The 25890-nt window shown below is 55.7% G+C and overlaps 2 protein-coding genes across 4 annotated transcripts in view; one reads left to right on the top strand and one right to left on the bottom strand.

The window, feature by feature from the left end:
* Window positions 1–7777, top strand: part of RCC1L (RCC1 like) — a 28556-nt gene extending 20779 nt beyond the window's left edge. For all 3 annotated transcript variants that reach the window (XM_035279635.3, XM_035279629.3, XM_035279624.3), the window contains one exon: window positions 6873–7777. In XM_035279635.3, coding sequence (XP_035135526.1) covers window positions 6873–6950 — 78 coding nt within the window. In that variant the 3' untranslated portion in view covers window positions 6951–7777. The remainder of the gene's footprint in view (window positions 1–6872) is intronic.
* A 4578-nt stretch (window positions 7778–12355) lies between these two features.
* Window positions 12356–25890, bottom strand: part of CASTOR2 (cytosolic arginine sensor for mTORC1 subunit 2) — a 64262-nt gene continuing 50727 nt past the window's right edge. Inside the window, exons 3-9 of the mRNA XM_035279612.3 lie at window positions 24944–25137; window positions 24615–24747; window positions 23661–23784; window positions 22675–22785; window positions 21301–21383; window positions 19248–19342; window positions 12356–19140 (exon numbers count right to left, since the gene is read on the bottom strand). Of these exons, the coding sequence (XP_035135503.2) occupies window positions 19075–19140; window positions 19248–19342; window positions 21301–21383; window positions 22675–22785; window positions 23661–23784; window positions 24615–24747; window positions 24944–25137 (806 nt within the window). The 3' untranslated portion in view covers window positions 12356–19074. The remainder of the gene's footprint in view (window positions 19141–19247; window positions 19343–21300; window positions 21384–22674; window positions 22786–23660; window positions 23785–24614; window positions 24748–24943; window positions 25138–25890) is intronic.

The following is a 25890-nucleotide window of genomic DNA, read 5'->3' as shown; positions in this document are numbered from 1 at the left end:
CGATGGCGCAAGGCTCCGGTAGGATGCCGTGGGGCTCCAGAGGTGGGAGATACTTGATGAAGGTAGCACGTTAGGAGCTGTTGATGTAAGCCCATGTAGGGAATGCTTTACAGTGAACTTAAAAGAAAGCACGACATTTAATATTCAGATGGCCCAGCCGCAGCCACGAAGTGAAAAAATAAGGTCGCCTCCTTGGAAGTGGTGGTATGCAGTTAGACAAAAAGGCTCATTCCAGAATTACAGGGGAAGAAAGATTCCTTCTGAAATGGTAGTTACCTTTGCGTTGTTTACTAAGCTATTTAAGGCATTCTAAAAAAGGAGGGTTTTGGGGTTTTTTGGAACATGGAACATATGTTCATGGTACAAAAAAATGTACTATGGAAAATCAGTCTCCCACCACCCAGTTTCTGCTCCAGAGGCAGCCACAGGTCCTAGTTCTTTTTTTCTTTTTTCTTTTTCTGAGACGGACCTCCCTCTGTCGCCCAGGCTGGAGTGCAGTGGTGCAATCTCGGCCTACTGCAACCTCCGCCTCCCAGGTTCAAGGGATTCTCCTGCCTCAGCCTCCCGAGCAGCTGGGACTACAGGTACCCGCAACCACGCCTGGCTAATTTTTATATTTTTAGTAGAGATGGGGTTTCACCATATTGGTCAGGCTGGTCTCGAACTCCTGACCTCTGGTGAACTGCTTGCTTCAGCCTCCCGAAGTGCTGGGATTATAGTTGTGAGCCACCACACCTGGCTGCTAGTTTCTGTTTCTTTCCAAAGCTAGCCTCTGCATAGAGACTCATGTCTGTGTGTGCAGTGTGCATATGGGTGTACCTCATCTCAAGGGTGGATTTTAATTTGCTTCAAAACTGTGAAAAGCATTTTTAAAAAAGACTTGTTAAAAAATAAGGACTTGCAAAAGAAATGTCTTATTTACTTATTATTATTATTTTTTGAGATGAAGTCTTTCTTTTACCATGCAGGCTGGAGTGCAATGGCACGATCTTGGCTCACTGCAGCCTACACTTGCCAGGTTCAAGCGATTCTCCTGCTTGAGTATCCTCAGCCTCCCGAGTAGCTGGGATTACAGGCGTGTGCCATCATGCCTGGTTAATTTTTGTATTTTTAGTAGAGATGAGGGTTCACCATCTTGGCCAGGCTGGTCTTGAACTCCTGACTTCAAGTGATCTGCCTGTCTTGGCCTCCCAAAGTACTGGGATTACACTTGTGAGCCACCGTGCTCAGCCAGAAATACATAGTTTTTTTTAAAAAAGGGTCCATGTGTCGCAAACCCGCAGCACTGTGTTCGGAGCACTTGGGTGTCACAGGGATGGTTTCTCTTGGCTCTTTCCTTGGTTGCTGCTTCTCTTGGTTCCCCGTGGATTCAGTAGGCTCAGAATCCTTTGTTCACGACCGTGGTGGAGGCCCTGAGAAAGCAAGGTCAAATGGAGACTTTTGCTTTTTTTGTTTTTGCCTTTTATGAGACAGGGTCTCACTCTGTCACCCAGGCTGGATTGCAGTGAGGTGATCACAGTTCACTGCAGCCTCGACCTTGCTGGGCTCAGGTGATCCTCCCACCTCAGCGTCCTGAATAACTGGGACCACAGGCATACACCAGAGATGGGGGTCTTACTCTGTTGCCCAGGCTGGTCTCAAACTTCTGGCCTCAAGCAATCTGCTTCCCTCAGCCTCCCAAAGTGCTGGGATACAGGCATGAGCCACTGCGCCTGGCCTGCTTTTTAAACACATTTGTGCTGTCAGGAATAGGGCATACCAGCCTGTCCCCGTGATGGCAGCATTTGGTGGCAAGCCATTGTTGTGCCTCTTGCACATTCAGGGAGCCCCTAAGCATTGTGCAGGGGCGTGGTCTTGACCCCTGTCCTCTTTGGATTAGGGGTGAGAGGGTCCAGTCCCTTCTGTTGTCTCATTAAAAAAAAATGACAGGGGTTTTAATTTTCTCTGTTTTTTTAAGACAGGGTCTTGCTGTCACCCAAGCTGGAGTGCAGTGGCAGGATCTCGGCTCACTGCAGCCTCTGTCTCCCAGGTTCAAGTGATCCTCCCGCCTCAGCCCCCCGAGTAGCTGGGATTACAGGTGCTCGCTACCATACCCAGCTAATTTTTATATTTTTATAACACAGCAAGATGGGGTCTCGCTGTGTGACCCACGATTCTTTTTTTTGAAACAGGGTCTTGCTTTGTCACCCAGGCTGGAGTACAGTGGAGTGATCACAGTTCCCGGCAACCTCCAACTCCCAGGCTCAAGTGATCCTCCCGCCTCAGCCCCAAGTAACGGGAATGTGGGATGGAATGATGGGCATGTGCCACCATACCCAAATAATTTTTTTCTTTTAAGAGACAGTGTCTTATATGTTGATCTCAACCTCCTAGGCTCAAGTGATCCTCTTGCTTCAGCCTCCAAAATAGCTGAGATTACAGGCATGTGCCATCACACCCAACTTATTCATATTATTTTTTAATTTATTTTATTATTTAAGAGCTGGGGTCAGCTGTGCTGCCCAGGCTGGTCTCAAACTTCTGGCCTCAAGTGGTCTTCCCACCTTGGCCCCCCAAAGTGTTGGAATTACAGGGGTGAGCCACCATGCCTAGCTGGTTTATTCTGTAAAACAGCTATGTTCAGGCCGGGTGCGGTGGCTCACGCCTGTAATCTCAGCACTTTGGGAGGCCAAGGCGGGCGGATCACTTGAGGTCAGGAGTTCAGGACCAACCTGGCCAACGTGGTGAAACCTCACCTCTACTAAAAATACAAAAAATTAGCTGGGCGTGGTGGCAGGCGCCTGTAATCCCAGCTACTTGGGAGGCTGAGGCAGGAGAGTCACTTGAACCCGGGAGGTGGAAGTTGCAGTGAGCCAGGATTACGCCACTATACTCCAGCCTCTGGGCAACAGAGCGAGACTCTGTATCAAAAAAAAAAAAAAAAAAAAAAAAGGTGGCCTCTGAGCGGCAGAGCTGGGCGCCTGAGCAGTCTCCCTTTCCCGGGCTCTCTGGTCTCCACCAAGGACCTCCTTCCTGCACCTGTCTTTCACGTGGTGGGCGTTTGTTTTAGGGACTTGTAATTGTGGATGGGGATGTTCCTAAATGGATTCTGCTGAGACTTTTAAGAGAGTCACTGAGGCTAAATGTGGTGCTGGGTTTTGGAGCTGTTTCCCTCAGCAGCGGAGCTGTGAGTGTAAATTGGCTTAGAAGAAAAACGCCATTTAACCTTGCCTAGGACGAAAATAAAACATGGCCCAGGGCAGTCTCCTCTTGGACTCAGTTCAGAGACTGTGAGATTGTCCGCCAGGGGGAGCTGGAACCTCGGGAGCCTCCTGCCGCTCCCCAGGGTTCCTCTGCTTTGGGCTTGAATGGCTGGAGCCCTGGGGGAATGAGGACCTGGATGAGAGGGGAGGTGGGTGAGAGGGGAGGCGGTGAGAGGGGAGGCGGGTGAGTGGGGGGGCGGGTGAGTGGGGAGGCGGTGAGGGGAGGCGGGTGAGTGGGGGGGCGGGTGAGTGGGGAAGCAGGTGAGAGGGGAGGGGGGTGAGTGGGGAGGCGGGTGAGAGGGGGGCGGGTGAGGGGGGGGCGGGTGAGTGGGGGGGCGGGTGAGAGGGGAGGCGGTGAGGGGAGGCGGGTGAGTGGGGGGGCGGGTGAGTGGGGAAGCAGGTGAGAGGGGAGGGGGGTGAGTGGGGAGGCGGGTGAGAGGGGGGCGGGTGAGAGGGGGGGCGGGTGAGAGGGGAGGCGGTGAGGGGAGGCGGGTGAGTGGGGGGGCGGGTGAGTGGGGAAGCAGGTGAGAGGGGGGGCAGGTGAGTGGGGGGGCGGGTGAGTGGGGAGGCGGTGAGGGGAGGCGGGTGAGTGGGGGGGCGGGTGAGTGGGGAAGCAGGTGAGAGGGGAGGGGGGTGAGTGGGGAGGCGGGTGAGAGGGGGGCGGGTGAGAGGGGGGGCGGGTGAGTGGGGGGGCGGGTGAGAGGGGAGGCGGTGAGGGGAGGCGGGTGAGTGGGGGGGCGGGTGAGTGGGGAAGCAGGTGAGAGGGGAGGGGGGTGAGTGGGGAGGCGGGTGAGAGGGGGGCGGGTGAGGGGGGGCGGGTGAGAGGGGAGGCGGGTGAGTGGGGAAGCAGGTGAGAGGGGAGGGGGGTGAGTGGGGAGGCGGGTGAGAGGGGGGCGGGTGAGGGGGGGGCGGGTGAGTGGGGGGGCGGGTGAGAGGGGAGGGGGGTGAGTGGGGAGGCGGTGAGGGGAGGCGGGTGAGTGGGGGGGCGGGTGAGTGGGGAAGCAGGTGAGAGGGGAGGGGGGTGAGTGGGGAGGCTGGTGAGAGGGGGGGCGGGTGAGTGGGGGGGCGGGTGAGAGGGGAGGCGGAAGGCAAATAGAGTGCTCCCTAATGGCTGGGGAGGTTGCTAAGAGGCCGGCGGGGCCCAGGCAGCCTGTTTTCTTCTCCGCCAGCCTCGCAGGCTGTCGGCATAGACGTGCCTTTGTGATGGACTGGGTCCCATTCTTGTTTGTTTAGTGATTCCTGTAACAGGTTCTGCTAAAGACATTCATTTGTTTAGGGACAGGGTAGGGGGAGGCCAGCATGGCTTGGTCTACAGCATCCATCTGCCTGCGACCGGGATTCCCTAATGGTCTTGTCTCCCCAGCGTAGGTGCAAAGCTCCGGGGTCGGCGCCTGCTGCCTCTCTGCTTGTAAGGCCACACCATCTGGATTAGGTGTTTTCCCTCTTAAGCTCGGTAAACTCCACAGACTGTGACATATCCCCTTTCCAGCTGTCACACCGCCTGGCCGCATGCCGCCACCCGGGGAGGGTGGTTGTATTCGGATCTGGTCAGTAGATCAAGTGCCAGCATCCTGGCAGGGGTCTTTGGGCCAAGCCAGGCCACGCCCTTTCTTTGCAGGTAGCACTCAAGAAAGGAAGAACTGCATATCTGCTTCTCTGCATAAAGAACCTCTGGAAGGCCAGGCCTCTGGGTCACACCTGGATTCCCAGAACTCTGGGAGGCTGAGGCAGGAAAATCACTTGAGCCCAGGAGTTTGAGACCAGCCTGGGGAACATGGCAAGATCCTGTCCCTACAAAAAATACACAAATAAGCTGAGCACGGTGGTGCACTGCTGTGGTCCTAGCTACTTGGGAGGTTGAGGTGGGAGGATAACTTGAGCCCAGGAGTTCAGGGTTGCAGTGAGCTGTGACGGTGTCTCTGTACTCCAGCCTGGGCAACATAGTGAGACCCCTGTCTGTACAAACAAAATTAGCCAGGCATGGTGGCACATGCCTGTAGTCCCAGCTACTTAGGAGGCTAAGGCAGGAGAATCACTTGAGCCCAGGAGGTTAAGCCTGCAGTGAGCTATGATTGGACCACTGTACTCCAGCCTGGGCAACAAAGTGAGACCCTGTCTCTTAAAAACAAAACAAACCTCTGGAAGGTTAATAAGAAATCTGTTCAAAGTAGTTTCCAGTTCAAAGGCAGGTGGGGACTGGGGCAGCTGGTGACAGGGGTGGTAATAAGACTTTTTTTTTTTTGAGACAGAGTCTTGCTGTCGCCCAGGCTGGAGTGCAATGGCGTGATCTCAGCTCACTGTATCCTCCACCTCCCTTCAAGCGATTCTCCTGCCTCAGCCTCCCACATAGCTGGGGTTATAGGCATGCGCCACCACGCCTGGCTAATTTTTGTATTTTTAGTAGAGACAGGGTTTCACCATGTTGGTCAGGCTGGTCTTGAACTCCTGACCTCAGGTGATCTGCCCGCCTTGGCCTCCCAAAGTGCTGGGATTACAGGTGTGAGCCGCTGCGCCCAGCATAGAAGACATTTAATACTTTTTTTTCCTCTTTATGGAATGTCCTATATCATGCAGCTATGTGAATGGACTGCCTAGTCACAGTGAGCAAGAAAGAGAAAGTCAGGGCTCCTTTCCCGGACAGCTGGCTTGGCCATGGCCCTGGGCATATGTGGAGCTGTTGGGGTGTCTGTTTTCATGGCGAGGCAATAGCACAGTGGGCATCCTTCAAACAGGCTAGAGCCTCCATGGCTCAGCGAGGCCCTCTTCTTGCTCCCTTGAGGCTTGGGCTGTCCTCTGAGGCCATGTTGTCAGCCCAGACAGGCACTGTGGTCAGGGCTCCTGGTAAGGGCCTTTGAGACACAGCCACTCCTTGGTGGGAGCTTGGGACCCAGCCTGCCTGTGACTGGAGCTGGGCATGATGGGTAAAATGATTGCAGATGCTGGGCCAGTGGGGCCTGGTTCCCAGACTGGACCTGCAAGGCAAGAGAAAGGGTTTCTGGAGCCTTTCCTTTGAGATGGAGTCTCGCTTTGTCACCCAGGCTGGAGTGCAGTGGTGCAGTCTCAACTCACTGCAGCCTCCACCTCCCAGGTTCAAGCGATTTTCCCACCTCAGCCTCCTGAGTAGCTGGGATTACAGGCACACACCACCACACCTGGCTGGTCTTGAACTTCTCACCTCAAGTGATCGTCTGCCTTGGCCTCCAAAAGTGCTGGGATAATGAGTGTGAGCTATAGTGCCCGGCCCCTGGAGCTTCTCAGTGAGCCATAGCAGTGGCTCCCAGGGGGGAGCCTGAACACCTGGCCTGGAGGCATGGAGCCTGGTGGTGTCAGGGTCAGAGGGAGCAGTCCTTGTGGGGGCCTGTGTTCCTGCCCAGCCTGGCCTCTCAGGCTGATGGATGGCGATGGCTGCTGTTGACTGGAGGGAGTAGGGATGGCCTTGTCCTTGTGGCCACACACAGTTGCCCTGGTGGACCTGCTGAGGAGACATAAGTGCCCCCATTCCCAGAGTGGAGGGAGCCAAGGCTGGAGAGGTGTCTCCTACTGAGAGGCAGGGCCAGCATGGCAGTGCCAGTGCCTGCCTCCTGCGGGTGTGCCACTCTCGCTCATGGTATGCTGGGTCTTATTTTTCAGGTGACGATGCCTGGGGAGCCCGTGGATGTGGCGTGTGGTGTGGACCACATGGTGACCCTGGCCAAGTCATTCATCTAAACCTCCTCCTTCACCTGCTTGGGTGGCCCCGGCCGGGGAAGCGCTGGCATTGCTTGGCAGAGGCCAGCGCATGGCCAGCGCCCCGGGGTTCTTGGTGGCGGCGGATCAGTACCCTGCGTGCACTGTGACGCTCTCTCCTGAACCCCTTAGCAGGTACCTACCAGGAGGATCTGGGGCAGGGTCCCTCTCCAGCTGCGGGTGAGGCCTGTGGAACTTGGCGCAGAACGTTGGCCGTTGGTGGGCCGCTGTGGCCAGCACGTCCCTGCTCTCTCCAGGTAGCACGGGCAGTGTCTGGCTTCACGTCTGGCCTGAGAAGTCCATCTTAAGAAAGCTTCGCTTGAACGCGGTGCTTGGGAGGTCCCCCTCTGTCGCGGTGGTCTCGGTTTGCATCTGGCCAAGGCCATGCATGTGCCTCGGACTGAAACCCACTTTCAGCAAGGGAGCCTGGCTGCTTTCAGCCTGTGGATTTCATTCAAGCCACCCTGCTTGTGGCCTTTCCTGGCCACCGGCCACACCACAAGCTCACTGGGGGACCCCAGAAGCACCGTGGCCAGGATTCCATCTGGCGCTCCCCACGGGCACCAGCCCCAGCCTCAGCCGCCCGCCCCGCTCACTGCCTGGCTCGGAAAAGTTGAGAAGCCCCTCAGGAAGAGAATCGAGGCCAAGTTCCTGTGGACCAAGGGCCGAGCACCCCCGCCGAGGCTTGGCCGCAGTGCCAGGCTCAGAGCAGGGAGACCCAGAAACGTTTGATTTAGTAGCGTGACTTGCCTTTACAAATCTGTCTGGAATAAAGTCTATTTTCTGCCTTTTGGTTTTTAAGATCTGAAGAGGTCATCTTAAAATCTTGATCATTTAAAGTTTTGCTTTTACAATATAGTAAACCTTTTGATACAGAGGCTGAAGCCAGTGAAAAATACTTTTTTATTATTACTTTTTTATAGAGATGAGGTCTTATTATTATTTTTTTTAATAGAGACAGGGTCTTGCTATGTTGCTTAGGCTGGTCTCAAACCCCTGGCCTCAAGCCATCCTCCTGCCTGGGCCTCCCAAAGTGCTAGGATTATAGGTGTGAGCCACCATGCTGAACTGAAAATAAGACAGTCCTAGTTGACAAATATTTTCTCTTTTTTTTTTTTTTTTTTTTCTCTTTTGAGATGGAGTTTTGCTCTCGTTACCCAGGCTGGAGTACAATGGTGCGATCTCGGCTCACCGCAACCTCCGCCTCCCGGGTTCAGGCAATTCTCCTGCCTCAGCCTCCTGAGTAGCTGGAACTACAGGCACGCGCTACCATGCCCAGCTAATTTTTGTATTTTTAGTAGAGACGGGGTTTCACCATGTTGACCAGGATGGTCTCGATCTCTTGACCTCGTGATCCACCTGCCTCGGGACAAATATTTTCTTATTCTCTTTTTCTTTTTTCTTTCTTTTTGAGACAGAGTCTCACTCACTCTGTCGCCCAGGCTGGAGTGCAGTGACATGATACTGGCTCACCGCATCTTCCGCCCCTGGGTTCAAACTATTCTCCTGCCTCAGCCTCCTGAGTAGCTGGGACTACAGGTGTGCACCACCATGCCTGGCTAATTTTTTTTTTTTTTTTTGTATTTTTAGTAGAGATGGGGTTTTGCCATGTTGGCCAGTCTGGTCTCAAACTCCTGACCTCAGATGATCCACCTGCTTCAGCCCTGCAAAGTGCTGTGATTACAGGCCTGCGCCACTGTGCCCAGCTGTACCTGACAAATACTTGCTGTACGGATTCTACTCCCATAGTTCAGCTGAGAGGAAATACCTTGTACTCATGTCACAGGCTGGACCTCCGTGCCCTGTCTCCCTTTATCCCAGTCCTTTGATGCAGTCACTCAACATATGTTTGTCGTGTGTCCCTTCCATGCCTGGTCCTGTCCTTATGCTGGGGGATGTGTTGACAGAAATCCCCACACCATGAGACTCAGCATTCTAGGGAGGTGGGAAAATGAGAAGCAGCATGTTAAATGGTTCTGTGGGAGAGAGCAGGAGGAGGATGAGATCTTGGGAGGGCTGCACTTTGTTAATTAATTTTTATTTTTGAGACAGAATCTCACTCTGTCGCCCAGACTGGAGTGCAGTGGCACAATCTTGGCTCACTACAACCTCCACCTCCTGGGTTCAAGTGATTCTCCTACCTCAGCCTCCCGAGTAGCTGGGACTACAGGCACCTGCAACCACGCCTGGCTAATTTTTGTAGTTTTAGTAGAGACGGGGTTTCACCATGTTGGCCACGCTGGTCTCGAACTCCTGACCTCAGGTGATCCACTCACCTTGGCCTCCCAAAGTGCTGGGATGACAGGCGTGAACCATGCGCCTGGCCATCAGGGCTGCATTTTAAAGTGGAATGGTCATCCAGCCGGCGGTGTCCTTGCTGTGACCTGCGGCCACGAGAACCAGCCACTCAGATATCTAGGGGAGGGGCCCTTCACCTGGGCTATGAACCCTTCCTTAGGTTTATTACAGGCAAGTTTTCTCATAAACTTGAAATAGAAATTGAAAACGGTGTGTCAGTTTTCCTTCCTGAAACTCACTGGGACCAGGTCTAACGTCGCCCCTGCGGTGAAGCAGGGTAATCCGACCTCAGTGAAACTCAAGCCACTAAGCACATACTGATTTATAGACAGCAAGTGCCCCTGGAAGTCAGGCCCAGGTCACACCGGGCAGGGTTCAGGATGGCAGGTGAGGATGGAGGAGGGAGGGTCTCTGGAGAAGGTGGGTTTTTAATCCTCCCACCCTAGTGGCAACCAAGATACAGATCTAGTAACAATCTTTTGTTTGAGGCAGAGCCTCTCTGTGTTGCCCAGGCTGGAGTGTGGTGGCGAGATCTCGGCTCACTGCAGCCTCCGCCTCGAGGGTTTAAATGATTCTCCTGCCTCTGCCTCTCGAGTAGCTGGGACTACAGGCATGCATTACCACGCCCGGGTAATTTTTGTATTTTTAGTAGAGATGGAGTTTTGCTACGTTGGCCAGGCTGGCCTCGAACTCCTGACCTCCAATGATCTGTCCACCTCGGCCTCCCAAAGTGCTGGGATTAGAGGGGTGAACCAGGGCGCCCAGCCTCAATAATGATCTTGACTTTGGACATAGTACCCAGTGTAGAAGAAGGGATGTCCTTGGGCTTGTCTGTTTTGTCCAGCTGGGCTCAGTCTGCCTAGCAGGCTGCTTGGCTGTGCCCTCTGTGGGAGTTCTCTGCTGTGGACCAAGCCCTCTCCCCACTTGTCACCTGTGCCTGTGTCTCAGCATCTGTCCTCTCTCCCCGCAGCACCCCCAGCATTTGACACACGTCCATAGAAACCCTGCTATGCCGTTAGCTCAGTTGCTAGGCTGGATCACCGTGTTCCTGTGAAGTCAGTGTTTCAAGCTCTTGTCTCCTCTTGCCTTACTGGAGAGAGGCTTGTGCCAACCCCGTGTGCCCCCAGGCCATCCTCTGTACACGCAGACTGCCCCTTTCTCTCTGATGGGGCCAGTAACCAAGGTCAGAGACACACCCGGGTGGAAGACGTAGTGTGTCCAGCTTGTGAGCTGCGAGGAGGCTACCCCCATCTCCCTCGGACAGTTTGCAGCGGTTGTGGGCCCTGGTCTTCCATCCTCTTCGTCCCTGCAGACACGCAGACCACCACGCCACACTGATTTCTTTGGGAAGCGATGGCTGACGGGCATGAAAACCCTTCACAGCTAATAAAAGCTCAGGTTGTCAACCTCCATAGAATGCCGTGGTGACTTGTTTCTTGAACGTATGGTCACCCCACATTTTCATTATTTCAGGAAATAGTTATGCACTGACTGTGCTCTGCATGACAGAGTCAAATCCTGACAAATGTGCCATGAAGCGAATGCTTGGGCACGACCCAGCAGGTTGCAGTCCGAGGATCAGTGCCCAGCACCGTGCCCGGGCCAGGATCGAAACTCAGGATGCACCTATGAAGATCCCACATTTCTCCCGCCTTCCCCTGGGTGCCAGCATCTGCAGAGGGCCTGGCCTTTGCCTGGATGGCCGCGGGGGCTGCCTAAACTACCATGGGAGGCCTGGCGTGGTGGCTCACGTCTGTAATCCCAGCACTTTGGGAGGCTGAGGTGGGTGGATCTCCTGAGGTCAAGAGTTAGAGACCAGCCTGAGTAACATGGTGAAACTCCATCTCTACTAAAAATACAAAAATGAGCCAGACGTGGTGGTGCGTGTCTGTAATCCCAGCTACTCCGGAGGGTTAAGCAGGAGAATCGCTTCCCTGCCCTACTCTTCCCTTTGCCCTTGGGAGTGGCGTTGCTCTCCTGAGACTGGGTGTCCCCTCAGAGGCAGGATGTCATCTGCCACTGGCACAGGCGACTTCACAAGTCTCAGTGAGCTGCCTCCCAGGGATCCTCCCTTGACATGGAGCCACGTTCTCAGCTCCTCTGAGGGCCCCCCGGTGGGCACCAGTGTAACCACTGCAGCATCCCAGGATGCAGTAACCAGATTACCCACAGGTCTGATCCAGTTAGTGTCAGCTTCTGGGCTGTTGTCCATCCTCCTCCAGCTGGTCTGTCCTCCCATCTAGGCACTCCTGCCCTGGCTCATGGAGTAGGAATGAACACTGGTATGAGTGCACGCACACACATGTGAACGCACGCACAAGCACATGTACACACAGACGGGAGGTGGAGGTTGCAGGGAACCATGATAGCACGACTTCACTCCAGTCTGGGTGACACAGCAAGACTCTGGCTCAAAAAAATAAATAAATGAAGTAAAAATACAGGCTGGACACAGTGGCTCAAGCCTGTAATCTCAGTACTTTGGGAGGCCGAGGCGGGTGGATCACAAGGTCAAGAGATCGAGACCATCCTGGTCAACATGGTGAAATCCCGTCTCTACTAAAAATACAAAAAATTAGCTGGGCATGGTGGTGCGTGCCTCTAATCCCAGCTACTCAGGAGGCTGAGGCAGGAGAACTGCCTGAACCCACGAGGCGGAGGTTGCGGTGAGCCGAGATCGCGCCACTGCACTCCAGCCTGGGTAACAAGAGCGAAACTCCGTCCCCCCCCCGCCCCAAAAAAAGAAGTGCATCCTCCAATCCTTAGCTAAGATTTCAGACAATGTCAACCTCATGAGTGACTCTGAGCCAGAATCTCTCGGCCAAAGTTCCTGAATTCCTGACCCACAGAAAATGTGATCTGTAAACAGTGATCATGTTTAACAAGCTGTTGTCTTGGGGAAACTTGTTACGTAGCACCATGTAACTAATACAACTCCTCTGGCTCTGGGGGCCCTTCCTCAGATTCTGGGTATTTTTCTACCCCCTCTAGCCCCTGGCCTGTGTTCCCCAAATCACAGGGTGGAGGAGAAAGAGATGAGGCCAGCCTCTGGCTAGGTCTGCACAAAAAACAGCCACCAGCCAGCATCGTTTTTCATTTTAATTAACACTTTACAAAGTACAAAATATACTGTCTTTTTGGGGGAACATTAGGTATTTTTTTCTCTCCAATATACAGTACATGAATCTCGAGGGTTTTGTGTTTCAACAAGAAAATAAGCGTAAAGGCCCCGGGGGGTAGGGGTAAGATGGCAGGTTCTCCCCTTCCCCCAGATCTTGGGACCACTGAAACACCACTGCTGCTGCTGGTGACCCGGGCACGCCAGGCGAGGGCCAGAGGGGGCCGTGGGCAGAAGTCCCCTGCGCTTCCCTTTGATGGGGGCTCCTGGCAGGGCAGAGGCCCCTCAGTACACTATCCATCCACTCGCCCCATCTCAGGATAACGGAAATGATTTTGGCATAAGGAGGGCTTGGGATTGTTATCAGCTCCCTACTCCTTTAGAGAGAACTCTGCTCAACTCTTCCCAGACCTGTCTTCTGAATACAGGTAAACTGAGGCAGTGGAGGGGAAACAGCACTGGCCTTGGCCTGTCTCAGTCCCTGAACTTGGCCTGCTGTTCACCCTGCCACCTCCAAAGTTGAGTGAGGGGCAGGGGTCTCCCAATTCTTCTGGACCCTCTTCCAGAATGAGCCCCAGTAGGTGAGGGAGCGCCGGCCCCCAAAAGCTCTCCCTGGGAACACCACCTTCAGGATGGGATGCCTTTGAAGAGTCAGCACGGGCAGGCCCAGCCCCTTCCGATCAGAGCTGGGCTGTATCACACCAGAGCATGGTGGAGGCAACTGCATGTGAATTCTAAGGCTAGGGATAAAAGTAACACTTCGGCTTCTACCCTGGGCCCTTGAATCTCTTGCTCTGGGTGGGAGGAAGCCGGGTGCCATTTTGTGAGGACACTCAAGCAGCCCCGTGGGTTGGCTCACCTGGAGAAGCTGAGGCCTTCTGCCTACAGCCAGGCCTAACTTAGAAGTGCATCCTCCAATCCTTAGCTAAGATTTTAGACAACCTCATGAAAAACCCTGAGCCAGAATCGCTCAGCTAAACTGTTCCTGACACCTTTGCCCCGCTCCAGAGTAGTTCCGACAAGTGGGGTGAGGCCATCCTACCAGAGACGCCCACCCTTTCCCCTGGAGCCAGGGCCTGCATTCGAGTCCTGCCTCCACTCATCTCATCTCTGTACTCAGGGCCCGAGAGCAAGACTGCTTCTGAGAACTCAAAATACTCCAGGAGCCAGTCCCACCTCTCAGGTATGGGTCTGCACACCTGCACGCACACTCTCTAATGTGTATGAACACACCCACATACACCCACATATGTGTAAACATGCCCAGGCCTGTGTCCCGACTCCCAGCACAGAAGCCGCCCGGCACTTCCCATTTCCATGCCTCCTCTTCCCTTGTAACGACAGCCACAAGCTCTCTTGGCCACCAGGCTGTGCCTGGATGCCACGGCCCAGGCCTCAGGCTCCTGCCTCCGCGCCAGGCCACTGCTGGCTGGCTTCCTTCCCTGGCAGCCTCTTTTTTTTTTTGGTAGAGTTGGGATCTTGCTATGTGGTCAGGTTGGTCTTGAACTCCTAGCCTCAATCAATCTGCCTGCCTTGGCCTCCCAAAGTGCTGGGATTACAGGTGTGAGCCACTGGGCCCGGCCTCCTTTGAATGGGCCCCCACCAAGCCTAATCCCCTCCCTCACCACAGTACCCTAAGCCAATGTCTTTTTTCTATTGGAGAAGTCCCCCAGCCTCTCTCAGGCTCTGCCTATTACACTAACCACCATCTCCACTGCTCCAGGCCCTGCTCGGAGCGGGCTGAGAAAGGGGGTTCTTCTTCCCATCCCCATGCAAAGTGCTTCACTCAGGAAGTGGCGTCAAAAATACCCCCATTGGCCGGGCGCGGTGGCTCACGCCTGTAATCTCAGCACTTTGGGAGGCCAAGGCGGGTGGACCACCTGAGGTCAGGAGTTCGAGACCAGCCTGCCCAATATGGAGAAACCCTGTCTTTACTAAAAATACAAAAATTAGCCAAGCATGGTGGCACACGCTTGTAATCCCAGCTACTTGGGAGGCTGAGGGAGGAGAAGCACTTGAACCCAGGAGGTGGAGGCTGCAGTGAGCTGAGATCACTCCACTGCCCTCCAGCCTGGGTGACAGGGTGAGACTCCATCTCAAAAAAAAAATCCCCTCACTGCAGGGTTGGGGTCCTCTTGCCCTAAAGCCCCCCCTCTTAGCTGGGGCTGCAAAAGCCCTGGTTGTCCCCACAACCAGATCTCAGGGCTCAGAAAGGGGCCCAGAATGGCCTTAGGACTCCCAAGGGTCTCCGTAGAAAATGCAGCCAGGAGGAGGGGGCCGGTGGGAGCTGGCCGGGGTTCACCTCTTATCACCAGGAAAAGAGTGCCCTGGGCTTTCAGGGGGGCCTGGCCCTCCCTGCCTTCTCTCCTGACCTCCAGGGCATCTCTGTCACCTCGGAGGAGCAAGCCCCTCCAGACCAAACCTCCTCCTGCTAAAAAAAAATGTCACCATGGCTACGCTGCTGCTTCAGGCGGCTGCGCTGGGAGCCTCTGATTGCCCAGCTCCTTCCTTTCCCACCAGCAGCCTGGTGCCTGGAGGTGAGCATGCTGGTGGTTTAGAGTGAGGCTCTGGGCTCCCCCTGAATCCTGGGGAGGGCAGGCTATTGGGGTCAGGGCTGCAAGCCTCTCTAGCTCGAATGCATGCCCCGGGCTGAGGATGGAGGTGTGGGCAGTGCTCAGGGTGGGGATCCAGAGATGCCCATGGAGGAAGGAGGTGCAGAGTTGGCAATGCCCAGATCTTCGCTGGGTCAGGATGAGGGGCTGAGGGAGAAACTGGTGTCTTGGGAACCAGGGGAGCCCCACGACGAGGCAGAACTTGTCAGTGGTAGGGAGGGGTGCTCACTCTCTGTTCTTCCCCATCCTTCAGCTCCCACCGTCCTTGGAGTGCAGCAAGGGGTGAGAGTGGGGTTGAGACTGTCTGAGCTGTTCTTACTGGAGAGCCACACAGGGGCCAAGACACATACTCCAGGAGCCCACATGGCAGCCCAGGACCACCTGCTTGCTCCTAGACATTCCACATGAGGCCGGGTGTGGTGGCTCATGCCTGTAATCAGGCCGAGGCAGACAGATCACTTGTCACGAGTTCAAGACCAGCCTGGTCAACATGGTGAAACCTGTCTCTATTAAAAATACAAAAATTAGCTTGGTGTGGTGGTGGGCACCTGTAATCCCCCTTACTTGGGAGGCTGAGGCAGGAGACTTTCTTGAACCCAGGAGGTGGAGGCTGCAGTGAGCTGAGATCATGCCATTACTGACTTCCAGCCTGGGTGACAGAAAGACTCCCATGTAAAGAAAAAAAATCCACATCACAGCGAGCTCCCTTCCTCCCCCGCCAGGCACCTGCCCCATCTGCCACGCCGAAACAACGGGCCCACTCCTCCGATTTCCTCCAGGGGACAGACGGCAGTCAGGCAGGGAGCCCCACGCAGCTGCGGATGGAGAAGCGTCCCGCTCGCAGCCCCTCCGAGAAACACACACCCCTCCTAGTGGGGTCTGGGGCTTGGAGAGACCCTCTCACCCAGCAGACCAGGAGATGGCTGGAATACAAGGGCAGACAACCCCCGCTGGGAATAACCACACTCACAGCGACCCCACCGAACAGCTGTGGAGACCAAACCAAGACTGTGCTACACACAGAACACCGAGAGGGTCGACCAAGCTTTACATGAGCAGGACGGGGACAGAAAAACTAAAGGGGGGCCCCCGGGACCGAAGGGATGGGTCCCTAGGGGAAAGCTCCCACGGGGCTGGCTGGAACAGGGACCCTGCAGAGCCAGCCTGAGCCAAGAGCCAGACCCTGGCCCCAGCCTGCCCCAACACTCCTGCTTTTCTGTTTCACGAGTCCGGTCCCCAGGAGGAGCCCCGGGAGCAGAACCTGAGATTTCTAAGCTTGCAGGTTACCAAAACAAACAAACAAAAAACCCCCCAAGAAAACAACAGATAAGCCGCCTATGTAAAAACTACCACCCATGGAGGCGGAGGCGGAACGCAGGCAGCGTGGGCCATTCGGCCAGTCCAGGTCTTCAGAGTGAGGCCGCCGGGTGGGGCAGGCGAGAGGGGGCATTCCGATTAAAAGCAAGGAATTCCAAATACTCCTCCCTGGGGATCAACATCCCCAAAAAATCAAGGGCGCCCAGGGACTGTAGCTGGGGAAAGGGGGGTACAGGAGGCATGACTCATGTCACAGTGAGCTCTTGGCACCTGTCCCACGTCCCACGTCCCACGCCCCACGCCCCACGCTCCACGCTCTGAATTGCTGGCTTTGATCTCTCAAGTCAGGTCTGAGGGAACCCATCGGCTTCTGTAATAATCGTATTGCCTATATATACTTGAATTAAAAATATATGGTGACTCCCAACGTGCCTGCGTGCGTGGCAGACGCCACCACGCCCACACACATGGGCACACACAGCGGGGGGCTGTGTCCACAGACTGATCACACAGTATATATTAACATATATATTGCTCAAGTATATATGCTATTTACAGTATATATCTCTATCAACATAAAACACAGGTATTTATAGGTGTGTACAATAGATACGTCCTAGGAAGTCTAGGTAGGGGACACAGGACACTGGGGTCATGAGGCCGACACACTTGCACGGCGGGAAGGAAAGGCAGAGGAGTGACACTGTCGGGGGAAATGACAGAAAGGAAAATCAAGGCCTTGCAAGGTCAGAAAGGGGACTCAGGGCTTCCACCGCAGGCCCGCCCCACCTGGCCGCCTCCCTTTTGGGACCAGCAATCTACAAGTTTTGTTTTGACGTTTTGTGCAAAATGAATTAACTTAAAAAAAAAAAAAAGTGGGTTTCTAATTGATGTGGTGGGCTTCTGGGGCTCAGAGGGTCCCACTCGGCTCATAAAGTGGGGAGCATTTTGCCAGGTTTAGAAACTACCCCTTCTCCTCCGACCTTCTCAGAAACAGCACAACTTGGCCGGGTGCTGTGGCTCACGCCTCTATTCCTAGCACTCTGGGAGGCCGAGGCGGGCAGATCACCTGAGCAACGTGACGAAACTCCGTCTCTATTAAAAATACAAAAACTAGCCAGGCATGGTGGTGCACGTTATGTATTCCCAGCTACTTGGGAGGCTGAGGCAGGAGAATCACTTGAACCCGGGAGGCGGAGGTTGCAGAGAGCCAAGATCGCGTCACTGCACTCCAGCCTTGGTGACAGAGCGAGTTACCATCTCAGAAAAAAAGAAACATCACAACTTGACTGCCAGAGCCAAAGCCACAGAGGCCCTTGGACCTTGCTCACTCAGAAAGCCACCCCGATCAACGGAAGGGACGCCACAGCAAACCCCGTGCCTCCTGGTCATGACCACTCAGCTGGCCCGTGACCTGTCTACCTCTGTCTACCTCCCCACGGCCCTAGGGGACCCTCACTGCCTCTGGTGCTCAACAAGAGCCACAGCTGGTAGGGAGGTCCCATGTCGGGTGACAGCAGCTCTAGCATCTCGCAGGAGATGTCTGCTCTCAGCTTCCCTTCAGAAGAGAGGGCCAAGGCTTGTGTGACATCTCCAGACTCTCATGCCTGTCCCTGGAGTCCCAGAGGACCAGCCTAGTGACATGGAGCCTCCAGGCCCCCTCAACACAACTCAAATCGGTCTTACCTACCCCCTCAAACAGAAACTACCGCCAACAGCAGCCTGGGTGCAAACACATTAAATAAAAAACTAAAACAAGGTAAGGTTTTCTCTATTAAGGCTCAGTTAAGCTGCCTCCTGGGTCAAGTACTTAGGAATGCCACAGCCCCCGACCAAGGGGTGGGCAGGCGAGTTGGGGGCAGGGGAGGGAGGTGGGAAGTCCTATGCTGGTCTAGTCATCTGTTGGGGAGGTGGGACACCACCTAAGAAACCCCAGGCCCAAAAAGCCAGGAATATCCCTGCTGGGGGAAACTGAGGCTCTGCCTGCCCAAGGCGGGTCCAGGGAGAGCCGAGGGGACAGGAGCTGGTGCTCCAGGCTGGTGGGTCTCCTGGGACCCTCCCTCCTCCCCCAAGGACTGGGTATTTGTGGGGGAGGGTCTGGACAGGGCCCTCTTGGCAGTCTTGCTGGGAGTCGGGCCCAGGCCCTGTGAATGGCAGGCGAGGTACAGGGGGAGTTTGGGTCCTTCCCAGCTTGGGGATGCTGCCTGGGTTCCCGTCTGAGCCTCACCAGCTCCGAAGACCTGAGGGGGTCGCGCTGGCCTCCACTCGGAGGGGACCAGCCCTGAGCTGATGGACGAGAGACCAGCGACCACAGTATTCGCCCCCAAAACCCTCCCGGGTGCCCCAGACTCCACCCCACCCCGCCAGCCCCAGCCCTGCAAGGCGACATGACAGCTGGCACACTGCTGTCTCGTAGGAGGGACCAACTTCCCTCTATATCTGCCCCTGGCCGTGGGCGAGGCTGGATGAGAAGGCGGATCAGGTCACAAGCCCCCTGGGCCTCCAAAAGCATTTTCTGGGGTGGGGAAGAGGCAGGTTGCTCTCTGGAGGGCTGGGGGGCTCCGGGAAGGCAGGAGGGCATGAGGAGGCCTTGGCGTGGGCCCCTGGCCTGGAGGGATTGGCAATCGAGGGAGTCTCCTGGAGAGGCCCCTTCCTCGGGGTCCCCAGGAAGATTTTCCAGTCTGTAGAGAAATACTGCGAGATCAATCTTCGGGGTTGGGGCTGGGCTGGGCGGCAGCAGGGAGGAGCAGAAGAGACCCTCCTAGTGCTTCTCTGCTTGGCTGACCGTCAGGGCACTGATGACACCATTGATGTTCTCTTCTGGAACCTGCTCGGGGGGCAGGGTGGGGGAGGAGGCAGACACCTGCCCGTGAGCCCAGGAACCCGCTGCCCTCCCCGGCCCTGCCCCAGAGGAATCTGGGTTTGGACACTCACCAGTGCGTGGTCAAACTTGAAAGTACTGATGTAGTAGGCCGGGATGTCTGCGGCAGCCAAGGGCTCTGAGATCTGGGCCACGATGCCACACTCATCTAGGGATGGGGAGAACGTCCTTAGCCTCTGCGTCACCTGGCTACCCCTGCCTCTGTGGCTCTTCAGCCTCTACCCTGTGTGGGAAATGCCTACCCTGCACCCACCATGCTCCCAGGGAATCCCCATCTGCCATCCCATTTTTATTTCAGAGTCTTGCTCCATCACCCAGGCTGGATGGCACTGGTGTGATCTCACCTCACTGCAACCTCTACCTCCCGGATTCGAGGGATCCTCGTGCCTCAGCCTCCTGAATAGCTGAAATGACAGGCGTGTACCACCACCACGCCTGGCTAATTATTTTGTATTTTTAGTAGAGTTGGGGTTTCACCATGTTGGCCAGGCTGGTCTCGAACTCCTGACCTCAAGTGACCCACCTGCCTCGGCCTCCCAAAATGCTGGGATGACAGGCGTGACCCACCGCACCCAGCCTCCCACTCGCCATTTCTCTTGAAGGCTTAACCTGGATGTCCCCCAGCCAAGAGCCTTCTCTGGTGGCTGGCCAGCAATGTGGGCTGGCTCTGTGTTCCTGCCCGAATCTTCCAATTGTAATCTGAAGTCTTGGAGGTGGGGCCTGGTGGGAGGTGACTGGGCTGAGGGGGTGGATTGCTCATAAATGGTTTAGCACCATCCTCTTGGTTCTGTTCTTGTGACAGTAAGTTCTCATGAGATCTGGCTGTTTAAAAGTATGGCACCTTGGCTGGGTGCGGTGGCTCATGCCTGTAATCCCAGCACTTTGGGAGGCCGAGGCGGGTGGATCACGAGGTCAAGAGATCGAGACCAGCCTGGTCAACATGGTGAAACCCCGTCTCTACTAAAAATATAAAAAAAATTAGCTGGGCATGGTGGTACGTGCCTGTAATCCCAGCTACTCAGGAGGCTGAGGCAGGAGAATTGCCTGAACCCAGGAGGCGGAGGTTGCGTAGGTGAGCGGAGATCGCGCCATCGCACTCCAGCCTGGGTAACAAGAGCGAGACTCTGTCTCGGGGTGGGGGAAACCGCCAGCAGGTCTTATCTTTGAACTGTGGAACTAGGGAGTGATTTTTTTTCTCAACTTTTATCACGGCCCCAATTTGCTCTTTCTTTTTAAATCAAATCATACTATTATTTGAGAGGGAGCATTGCTCTGCTGCCCAGGCTGGAGGGCAGTGGTGTGATCTTGGCTCACTGCCACTACAACCTCTGCCTCCTGGATTCAGGCGATTCTCCTGTCTCGGCCTCCCAAGTACCTGGGATTACAGGCACACGCCACAATGTCCGGCTAATTTTTTTGTATGATTAGTAGAGATGGGGTCTCACTATATTGGCCAGGCTCCTCTCGTACTCCTGACCTCAGGTGACCCACCTGCCTCGGCCTCCCGAAGTGCTGGATTATAGGCACGAGCCACCTCGCCTGGCCTCTTTATCGTTAGAGACGAGGATCTGCTCTGTCGCCCAGGTTGGAGTACAATGGCAGGATCATGGCTCACTGCAGCCTTGAACTCTTGGGTTCAAGTAATCCTCCTGCCTCAGCCTCCTGAGTAGCTGGGATTACAGACACCTGCCACCACGCCCAGCTAATTTTAATTATTTTTTTTTCCGTAGAGACAGGGCCTTGCTATGTTTCCTAGGCTGTATAGAACTCCTGGGTTCAAGGGACCCTCCCACCTAGGCCTCCCAAAGTGCTAGGATAACAGACATGAGCCACTGCGTGCAGCTGTTTAATTTTCTAATAATAAGCAACATCCTAATTTTCGAGAGGGAGCAAAATACAAGCACTCGGATTGAGGCCTGCTCCTCTTGTCCTCAAGAGGCCTGTGTCCACCTGCCACACACTGGGAAGCAACAGAAACTTCAGGCTCCCCAAACCTCAGTCTCATCTGTACCCCCAGCAGGGGCTGAGTCACTGAGGTCCATGTGTGTGAGTGGGCCCAGCAATGCCAGCTCCGCCCTCCCCCCATGCAGTCCCCCCAGGGCTCACCAAATCCCAGGGGCTGTCCTCCAATCCGCACCATCTTCCAGAGCTCTCCGGATGCGCTTGTGAACAGCAAGTTACTAGGAAACCTTCAAAGGGGGCGAGAGAAGAATCCCCAAGCCTGATGTGAACTGTGCTCCCTCCTTGGCGTGCTGGTACACCAGCCAGAGCGAGGCAGGGGGCTGGCCGGGCGGATGGGCCAGAGCTCAGGGCCTGCAAGGACCACCCCCTCCAGACACCCTGGACCCACTCACCCCGCAGCCTCGTCTTGGGGGAAGGCAGATGGGGAGGGTGTTATCAGGCTGCGGTTTGGAACAAGACCCCTGGGCCCCTTGCTAAGGCTAGTCCGGACACTTCTTCCCAGGTCCAGAGCAGAAGCTGAGGGACAAATAGCACTGGGGCTGTGGTTCAAACTCCCACTTTGCCACCACCCCACAGTGGACCTTGGACAACCCCTGCCCCTCTTTGAGCTGAGGGGCCTCTCACTTACGATGAAGGGCGACAGTGAGGGTTTATCAGAGACAAAGTGGCCGGGCACTGTGGCTCACATCTGTAATCCCAGCACTTTGGGAGGCCGAGGTGGGTGAATCACCTGAGGTCAGGAGTTCAAGACCAGCCTGGCCAACATGGCAAAACGCTTTCCTACAAAATATAGTGATGCCAGGTGTGGTGGTGTGTGCCTGTAATCCCAGCTTCTCGGGAGGCTGAGGCAGGAGCATCACTTGAACCCAGAAAGTGGAGGCTGCAGTGGGCTGAGATCATGCCACTGTACTCCAGCCTGGGTGACAGAGTGAGACCCTGTCTCAAAAAAAAAAATAAAAAAATGAAAATACAAAAACCAGGTGTGGTGGCACGAGTCTGTAGTCCCAGCTACTCAGGAGGTTGAGGCACGCAGATTGCTTGAACCGGGGAGGCGGAGGTTGCAGTGAGCCAAGACTGCACCACTGCTCTCCAGCCTGGGTGACAGTGAGATCCTGTCTCAACAGAAATAAAAACAAAGGCCAGGCACAGTGGCTCACATCTGCAATCCTCACTTTGGGAGGCCAAGGCGGGCGGATCACTTGAGGTCAGGAGTTCGAAACCAGCCTGGCAAACATAGTGAAACCCTGTTTCTACTAAATGCATAAAAATCAGCAGGCGTGGTGGCTGGAACCCATAATCCCCACTACTCGGGAGGCTGAGGCAGGAGAATTGCATGAACCCGGGAGGCAGAGGTTGCAGAGAGCCGAGACTGCGTCACTACACTCAGCCTGGATGACAGTGACACTGTCTCAATACAAATAAATAAATAAGACAAAGTGGGTGATGGCCCCATCACAGAGTCCCCCCAGACCCTAGGGCCCACCCTGGATTGAGCGTCCACCCCAGGGCCTGGCTCACCTCTGCTGCGTCTGCACGTCCATCACCAGGGAGATGTAGCCCTCAATGAGGGAGAAGGAGAAGAAGCGGATGTGGCCGCAGTCATCCCCGGTGGCCATGGGGTCCTTCACTCTGGGGGTTGGGGGGAGCCAGTAAGGGTGGAGCCCTTGAGGCGCCTGCCCACCTGCCCAGGGAAGCTGGGCCCTGCCCAGGCTTTGATGCCACCTGGGCAACCCTAGGCCAGGGTCCTTCACATCTCGCTCGCAATGCAATGGGGATGATTTCACCACATTCACAGAGGCGGGTGATACGCTTTGCAGTGCTGGAGGCCTGGCCGATCCCCTACACAGGCTACATGGGCCCCTTCCTGGTCTGCCCGCACCTCAGGGCACAGGCTGGGGTGACCGTCAGCACACTGGACCCGGCCCTGTGCTGCCCCACCTGGCGTTGGCCTAAGCTTTACAAAATCCACTGAGGAAGGGATGCAATCAATGTCTGTCATTCACCAAATGAAAAATCTGAGCCCACAACAGACTGGGCCTGTCCTTGGAGCTCAGTGGGAGTGGGGAAGTTTGTTACAGCTCCCAATGTGTCCTCGGAGCTTCACCAAACGTTGGTGTTCCCAGGGTAGGATGTCTCTCCCCTCAGACTGGAGCTTTAGGTAGAGCTGTTTCCCCCCTCGGACTAGCTCTGGGGCAGGTCCATGTCTCCCCTGTCAGATTAGCTCCAGGTGGGTTGGTGTCTCCTCCCTCAGACTAGCTCCAGGGTGGGTCCACGTCTCCCCCACTCAGACTAACTCTGGAGTGGGTCTGTGTCTCCCCCATCAGACTAGTTCTGGGGCAGGTCGCCGTCTCCTCACTCACACTAGCTCCGGTGCAGGCCTGTGTCTTCCCCCATCAGACTAGCTCCAGGGCAAGTCTGTGTCTCCCCACCTCAGATGAGCTCCTGGCAGAGCTGTGCCTTCCCCCAGCCCACCCTGCAGCCCCTCACGCCCGAGGTAGCCCTACCCATTGGAGTAGAACATGACGTCCATGAGGAGTGTGGCAACAGCAGGCAGTGTGTCGGGGTCCAGGCTGGTGACACAGAACCTGTTGCTCGGACTGGACAGGGGGTGGATGACCGGCCTCTGGACTGTAACAGCACAGAATGTCGGGCACTGAGGCTGGGACCAAAAGCAGCAGCGTGGGTGGGTGTAGGGCCCGAGAAGAGGGCTGGGGCAGCTCAGCCGCAGGCCACGAGAGACTCAGGCACCGCTGCTTCCCCAGCCTCTGCCTCCACCTATCACCGCCCTGATCTTCCGGCTCGCCCGCAGACCCTGGGCCTTTGCACATGCTGTGCTGGCTGCCTGGGATGCCCTTCCCAACTGTCACCACCTGGCTCTGCTCCCACCTGCGATCCAGGCTTCAGCTCCACAGTCCCTGCCCAGGGAAGCCTGCCGTGACACACGGCCTGCTGCAGGAGTGGCCTCTAGCCATTGCTGTCTGCATGCATGCCCACCACTCTTGCCAGATATAACAGCGGGGCCTACCTAGGACCTTTGAGTCACTTTTTTTTTTGAGAGGGGAGTTTCGCTCTTGCCCAGGCTGGGGTGCAATGGCACAACCTCAGCTCACTGCAACCTCCCCCTCCCAGGATCAAGGGATTCTCCTGCCTCAGCCTCCTGAGTAGCTGGGATTACAGGCATGCGCCACCATGCCCGGCTAACTCTGTATTTTTAATAGAGACAGGTTTTCTCCATGTTGGGCAGGCTGGTCTTGAACTCCCAACCTCAAGTGATCTGCCCGCCTCAGCCTCCCAAAGTGCTGGGATCACAGGCGTGAGCCACCACACCGGGCCCTTTGCATCCCTCTCTACCTGGCATTCCATTCACGCTCAGTGGGCAGAAGACAGTGAGGCTGGTCTGTGGCTGGATCTGGTAACTTCGTGAGGCTTCCCGTGTACAAACCCTGCCCCCAGCTCACCCATCTTGGGCTTCACGAAGCCGTTGGTGATGCCAAGGTTCTCAGCTGCCACAGTCTCGCCATTGACGACCCGAAGGATGGTGAACTCTGATGACAACGTGTGCGTGACAAAGGGCAGGTCCCGCTCGCGTACCTGAGGGCAAGAAGTTGTGGCAGCGTGTGCCTGGTGGCCCTGGGGGATGTGGGCTTGGGGCCCCGAGCTCTCACTCTGAGACCCTGCCCCCACCCCGGAGTAGTGTGGAAGGGCGAGGCTGCAAGGGGTGGGAGATGGGAGCGAGCATGTGTGTGAACAACAGGCAGGTGTGTGTACAAGGTGACGACTGGCTCACCAGGATGAAGTCTGTCTGATACGTGGACAGCATGAATACGGAGATGTTCTGGTCGGCCAGCGGGGCGATGACAGACTTGGCGATCTTGGTCACACCGATGGGCTGGGAGCTGGAGAAGCTGCCACCGCCGGACACCACATTCAGGGCCAGCCAGGTGGCATCTGCCACACTCAGGTGCTCTGAGGAGGGCAGCTCTGCAGGGAGACACAGAAGGCAGCCCTGTGACTGACTGCTGGGGTCCCGGCTGTCCCCAGGGCAGGGCGAGGCAGGTCAGAGAGGAGGGGGTGAGGCTCTGGGGACAGCTCCACCCAAACCTCACTTTCCAACAGGATGGGATTGTTTTTTGAGACAGAGTTTTGCTCTGTTGTCCAGGCTGGAGTGCAGTGGCGCAATCTTGGCTCACTGCAACCTCCACCTGCTGGGCTCAAGTGGTAGCAGGGATTACAGGTATGCACAGTCACACACAGCTAATTTTTGTATTTTTAGTAGAGATGCTGTTTTCCCCATGTTGGCCAAGCTGGTCTCGAACTCCTGGTCTCAAGTGATCCTCCTGCCTTGGCCTCCCAAAGTGCTACGATTACAGGTGGGAGCCACTATGCCCGACCTTCAACAGGATGGGATTTGAATCCCAGACTGATTCCTGGGAGGACTGGGCAGGGACGGCCTTCAGATGTCACAGGACGTGGCAGGCAGCTCAACAGAGCAGGAATCACGTGGGGAAGTGGCTGATCTGCGCTGAGCCTCAGTTTCCTTGGACGTAAAATGACGGTGTCAGTAGAGGGTAATGCCCTTGAGTCCTTACAACCTTTTGTGGGTCTGGCATTGTCATCATGCCCACTGTCCTACATGCAACTGGCTTTCAAAGTGGGTTCCCGGAGACCTCCCAGGGAGGCTCTGGGTGGAGGGGAGGCCAGGAGAAGGCAGGGTGGGGCTTTGGGGTTTTTCTT

Source organism: Callithrix jacchus, chromosome 2, assembly GCF_049354715.1.
Source record: "Callithrix jacchus isolate 240 chromosome 2, calJac240_pri, whole genome shotgun sequence".
Lineage (NCBI taxonomy): Eukaryota > Metazoa > Chordata > Mammalia > Primates > Cebidae > Callithrix > Callithrix jacchus.
Note: the sequence above shows the minus strand (reverse complement) of the source record. Positions and strands in the feature narration are given on the sequence as shown.